Raw genomic sequence first — 6,740 nt, forward strand, 5'->3', positions numbered from 1 at the left:
CCGCATATTTGTCTTGCGCATAAAATGTATGCGTCTGATAGTCTCGAATCACAATAATTTAATTTTTTTATTGAGATACAAATTCCTTTTGGCTTACAATTAAAATTTCTTGAAAATATGACATAATAATTAGGATTTATTTAAAATTTAAACTTATTTTTTTAATAATACTAAGCGCCGATTTCTTCACCCTCGCTTAACTTTTAAACCAGGTTCACCAGTACGTTTTAACCTGGCTTAAGCGCTAAGCGAGTGTGAAGAAATTGGCCCTAAGGGGAATATATTTTGACACATCTATATTTTAAAACAAGGTATTCAGATCGATATGCAGAAAACAAATGCACATGCGTTTTTTCATACTGAAGGATGCAGTTAGAAATATTTTCAATGACCAGATATACAGTTTGTTATTTTTTAGCACGAACTATTATTTGATTAACTATTGAAACAAGGAGAAAAACTATTAGGCAAAAGATAACCACAAGAAGAATTGATTTCAACATCAGAGTAGCAGAGACCACAACAGGGAAAGTGTACAGAGAGCGAACAACAATGAAGAAATTAAACTTTCAGCTTTTTGGTAAACGGAAGAATACTGCAGGACATCATGAACCGAATTGCCGACTGCCCTCCTTGGATCCGCTAGGAACTCTTTTGGGACCAGATTTACAGGTAGCTATTAGCATATCAACCAAATGAGAAGAGATAACTAAATTTGCCTATCAATCGTTTTTGAAAATCTGTACATGACAGAAATATAGGGAGATCAAGGATAGCTAGTATATCTCGGACTGGAACGAGGCCGAAAGGAGTCGTTTAACAGAGATCTGGCGCTAGGGAACTAGGCACACGTCCAGACAACATGTTCAATGTTGCGATAACCGTCACCATAAGCGCAGAGATCACTCCTACGACCCCACTACACTGGAAATGCTCATCCAACGTATAATTACTGGACATGACCCGAGATATCATCCGAATGAAGACACGAACCTTATCCATTCTCTTTAACCAAGACTTGTTTGTTCCTTTGGGATTCCTAAACTTCCATTGTTCCACGAAATTTGCAAATTTTCGAGGGTCCTCTGACAAAAAATACTGAAAAACTAAGACAACGTAGCCACCAGATGAAACATTATTTCTCTCGTTAATTTGTCGACAAACCGGTGCCAATAACCACGTTTTCAATATTTATTAAGTTTTTCATTTGCGTTTTCAACGTTGCGAATATTTGAAAAAAATCGGAGATCCGACATTCAAAAAGACCTTATCGCGTACAATTCTCAGTGCTCTCTACCCACCACGAAGTGACTTTTAATCGCAGTGTCGATAATCAAGCCAGTTAAAACCTTGTATGCTTCCACCGGAGGAATTTCTTGTTTTGATTCGATTGCTTTGGATATAGTGGACGCGTAGTTGTTCCAATCAATAGGCACACTAATTGAGGTCGAGTACAATGATAAATCCAACGCGCTTGGCCGTGGTGGTGGAGTAGTCATATCATATTGTCGTGAATATCTAGCAGTAAGATAGATCGGTTATCAACGTGAAGACAACCCTATGGCATACCGTGGGAGTTGAAGACTTCTCGACCCAGCTGAGATGCGATGTATAGGGGAACAATGTCTGCCTTTGATTCGGATTTGACAACCGACAACTTCAATATCTGGTACCGAGGATTAACTTGACCCTCAATTGTTCGCAATGACGCGCATGCCCTGAATGACAAAAAGCATGACGGCATGCCCTGAGTCACAAAAAGGTGAACAGGTTGGCGAGCCCCGTTCAAAAGAACAAAGTTTGGAAGAAAGTCTCAACATGAGACTGATTGAAAATAAGTTCTTATACTCCGTATACTTTTTGCTGAACGCAATAGCTTGCAAACCAGAATTTTTACTGACTGAAGCAAAGGGTTCTGGAAGGAGTCAGTCCCATATTTCGCAATCAAGGCCCCTGTCGAAGACTACACCATCAATCTCTACATTCCAGGCGGGTACGTAGACAAGATACTTCTTCGTACATGGCCGAGTGTTGTTTAGTTAGTTTACGCGATATATCGATGTTGTTAAATGGGTTATCTTCGGTCCCGAAGTAGACCTTGTTGTATTAGATGAATATAATTTATGTATATCGAAAAGGAGATCTATTGGCGTTTTGTTGCCATCGAAGAAATATTCAAATTGACCTCCAATAGGCCAGAGGGGCTGTCTGTTGTCGGAGATGCCTTCATGTGGGTTTCAGACCCCGCGCAAAGAAGGTTGTATCGGAGGAAACACAAAATTACTGCAACGAAATTTAAAATAATAGAGTAATTAGCACTTAGCTATGGAACATTTGTAGCATCAGTGATCATAAAACACATTCTCGCTGAGCTGTCGGTCAGACAGCCCGTTAACAAAGGGTATTTCCAAATAGTCAACATATATGATCCGGAACTTTTCACTTTCACTTACATAAACCATGTCTAAACTTTTGTCATTTCGAGTAGAAATCACTTCGTATCTTACTACCCACTCAAGAAAAAAGTGTTTCGCCGGCCCTGAAAGGATTCATCTCTCTTTTAAAAGTATACAAGCGTCATCAAATATGGCGAAAAGGTCTTGCAAAAATGGACTACAGTAATGTTTCGATTATATCACGGTCGGTCTGTATTTTAGCGTGATATATTTGAAGCGTGATATATTCAAAACAAACCAAAAAATTACATTCAAGCATTAATCCATGTATTTCTATAAACAAAAAGTAATGAAAAGGTCAAGTTAGTCAAAAGAATAAATCATAGTAGGGTAATTGGCCTATTTTTGCCATGCTTCTATAATCACACTACCCATTTGAAGCCGTTGGCAGCGTCTGCCATCTTTGTTCAACGCATTGGGTAAAATGGTATGGCATCAGTGGATAATTTTTCCCCACACAGCTTCACCTTACGTAGCACATACCGTTTCTTAAAATAGTTGAACCACCCAAAACTAAACAAAGGAATCTGCAACATTCAGGTTTTGGACAAATATCTTGACTATTAAAATCAGTGTATTCGAAGAGTTTACGATTCAGTTCTCGTTGTTTCAACATCCATAGAAATAGTCCCATCTCCAATTGTTGATGTTGTCCTTTCAAAAGAAAAGTATTCACATCGATTCAAGAGAAAATGCATATCTAGGCATACCTACCATATCTTGCGTAATTTGTTTTTCTCATTATTTTGTTAGATTTTCTTGCGGATAACTAACAATTTAAAAAAGAAGTCGATTTGTTGACCTACTACTCCAAATGGTCCTTCAGACGGTCCCTTAAGGACACGGCAAATAAGTTACGAAGAATTTCAAACTAATATTGAAATCGGTCGAAGAATATTTCGGCAATCCTAGTCATTGCATCAACGTCTTGGTAAAACATGATTTCGAGATTATTCACGTTTAACGTTTCGCGCCACGCCCTGTCTTCACTTAAAGGAACAAGATAAACAGCGCTCTAACTTTGCTTCTACTACTTACATCTATAAAAATTTCAGATTCTTTCTTAAGAATCTATACTTTAAGATAAAAGAATAAAAAAGTTCGACTTTTAGACCGACCTCATCATATATAAACCCTTAACGAAATAGTCCGAAACCTAATAATAGGCCAATTACCCTATATGTAAATAAGCAAATCAATTGTAAAAAAAAAACCCTAATCGTTCCAGGACACAAAATGTGGCTTAATTGAATCAAAACGTAGTGTGCCTTATCTGTTTTTCAAAAAGCGTGATATAATCGAGATAAAACTGTGATATATTCGAGGGTGATATAAACGAGTATTGATATAAACGCATAGTGATATAATCGAAACATTACTGTATTCTATATTGCTAGTTTGACATATTTTCATATAAAGTTTTGTTGTTATACTCAATTTTGTTTGGTTGCCATAGGAACCTGATTATTATTCTGATACCGTATGCAAATTGGCAAGGGCCGATTTTCGTATGTAAATAATAAGCACTACTTGAAAATCATCCACCATCTCTTAGGCTGGCACTCGCGGGCCAGCTTAGGAAAACCAACGGACACGATAATTAAAACCAATACGACTTAAACACGGCTATTAATACATCGGCTTATTTTGGTTGTCTTGGTGTGAATGAATCAGGCGAGTACAATCCCAGAACAGTCGAAAAGACCCTTCTCCCGTTATCTGCAATCATAAAAACTTTCAGCAGACATTCTTGCAGAATTCTGCAGAATATCTTTCGTGAGAATTCGATCGCCGAACACTTTTTCGGATTTGGACACATTCGCGATTCATGCAACACCAAAATCTGCGAAGGTTTCAAGCTGTTGTTGAAGAAATACTCAATTGAGCGAATAAGACGAAATATTCGGAGATCGTTGTACTTGTGTTTGTTGTACTGTGATACATTGCATCAAAAGCAGCGGATAAGTCGGTGGAGGTAATATCATTTTGAGCACGAAGTTGTTGATTGTCGATTAAATACAGCATGAAGTAGTTCCATAATCACCAGCTCGAGACAGCGCTCAATGGAGTTGTCTCGCGATAGTTATTGATATCTAGCTTATTTTTTATGAAAATATGTTCGCGGATTATAAACAGGATGGAAAAATGCCACTGGCAAAAGATGCTCCAAAGAAGTGGAGTTACCAAAACGTCAATGTGCCTTTTCAGAAGTAACGGAGGTAAACCACCGGGTACCGGAATTAAAGACGATTTAAGAAGAAGCTCTGTTAATCATCGGTTCATCGATATAGAAAGTGTCCAAAGTTTGTTCCACAGCTGGAACCGGGTCGATTTGTTGTTACAATGTTCTCTATTTTTAAATGTTATAATAAAATCATGACTAGTTAATACCTAGAAATATAGACTTCGTACTTCTAACCACTTGTAAAACTAAATTAAATTGTGTCTTTGTGATTATTAACTGCCGTAAAACGTACACATTGCGAAATTTAAACAAAGGACAACAAGTGTGTGACTGTCCGCCATAGCAGGCACAATTATAGCAGAACTCTGACTTTATCATTTTGAAAATGTTGAGATGTTGCTAGAATCTTCACGGATATCTGCCAGCTACCACATTTTATTTTAAACGGATTCTTTTTCTATTTCCATGTAAGAAACAATGTTGAAATAAGAAATAGCAAGGAATTATTGATAGATTGAAAAGAGGCACCGTTTAGTACAACTGAGAGATTCAAGTGTAATTCGTTATGTTTATTGGATTCTGTCTGAGAGTGAGTTTACATAATGTAACCATAGCTGCAATGTAAATTACATTGCAGCTATGGTTGCACTGGACACTAACTGTTACCTGGACCAGTGTGAATAAAGCGTAGATTTTTTTTTGCGATGCAGAGAGTTTTAGTCTATTCAGTCGATTTCCTTACAATAATTCAATATTTGAACAATATTCTCCTAAATTTGTTTTCGCCGAGGCGTCTTCGGAGATTCACTGTGACTCGCTCAATGTTCAATATTTTGCATAAAATTTTTGAGAAAGAATTGTTCAATTATTGAATTATAATGTGGAAATAGCATCTATATAGTAATACTCCCTGTATCGCCCTAACCATTTTGTAAAACAGGTATCTTTTTTTCAGAAATAACCTTAACCACCCCTCCACCTTAAGTGAAATCGCCGAAAAACGCCCTGAATCTCCAAGAAATTTTTTTATTACCCAATGAAAATCAAACTTGTCGAAAGGTAGCAAAACAAAATCAAAGTAACATCATCAAAATTGAATTTATTTAGCCTAAGTCTGAATATTTACAATATTCACAAAAGGTTGGCCTTCTTCAAGCGAATGCTGTCATCCGATTCTCCTAATACCATAGCAGATATATTACCAGGTTCCTGGTGCTGGAGCCAGATTCAGAGACTTCTGGTTGACGACATGACCTGGGAGTGGTGCCTTATGCACAGCTCCACGGTTGGCGGCAACATACGAAGCAGAATGCTCGACCGGAGCAACAGCAACAACAGCGGCGCGATGGTGACCGTCCCACTGGTTATTCCAGTGAGCAGCACCATAAGTGACGGCAGCGGGAGCATAGTGAGAATCCCAGCTATTATAGGCCACGGCAGCAGGAACGTGATGAGCATTCCAGTGATTGTAGGCCACAGCCACTGGAGCATGATCCCAGCTGTTGTGGGCGGCGTAGTTCCAACTATGGAGGTCATTTGACTGCACAACGCTCGGTCCATGGTGGGCAGCGTAGGTCACAACAGGAGCTGCAGCATATCCGTAATGACCGGCGTAGACCGCCGGGGCGTAGGAAGCTTCAGCAACGACGGCGAGAGCCATCATGACTACAGCTGCGATGCACTGTGCAATGAAATAGCTGATTTAATGGATCAGTTCGTTTGATCAGCAATAATTCTATTTTACCTTCATGATTGTTGCTTTGAAATTTTGTTTTGGCACTTATGAGCTGATTGAATGCTATTCAAGCTATGATTGTGTTTCGCGAAAAATCAGCAATTTATACTAACTTATTCGGCTCTTTTTGCAGATCGGTTCGCCAATAATTAGACGGCTATTTCGTACATTCTCTTTTCAGATTAATCATTATGGTTGTCAGGCGGTGACGCGAACAAAACTATTCTAGGTTGTAAATTGCGTAACAACATGAATACGACAATATCTAAATACCGATCGCCACGACGGGTTCTTTATGAGATGTGCGGAAATGGAGCATTCAACTCATTTGGACCCCGAGTATAATTGATTTTGGGCCGATTTC

At 38.5% G+C, this 6,740-nt stretch overlaps 1 protein-coding gene across 1 annotated transcript; it reads right to left on the reverse strand.

Moving 5' to 3' along the window:
* Positions 1–5,752: 5,752 nt before the first annotated feature.
* Positions 5,753–6,440, reverse strand: LOC131685899 (adult cuticle protein 1-like). The gene is made up of 2 exons (XM_058969920.1): positions 6,386–6,440; positions 5,753–6,322 (listed from the first exon to the last, which is right to left on the reverse strand). Exons 1-2 carry the CDS (start codon positions 6,389–6,391, stop codon positions 5,840–5,842), a joined length of 489 nt encoding a protein of 162 aa, XP_058825903.1. The 5' UTR covers positions 6,392–6,440; the 3' UTR covers positions 5,753–5,839.
* Between the last annotated feature and the right edge of the window lie 300 nt (positions 6,441–6,740).

The sequence above is a fragment of the Topomyia yanbarensis genome, chromosome 2, assembly GCF_030247195.1.
Source record: "Topomyia yanbarensis strain Yona2022 chromosome 2, ASM3024719v1, whole genome shotgun sequence".
Classification (NCBI taxonomy): Eukaryota; Metazoa; Arthropoda; class Insecta; order Diptera; family Culicidae; genus Topomyia; species Topomyia yanbarensis.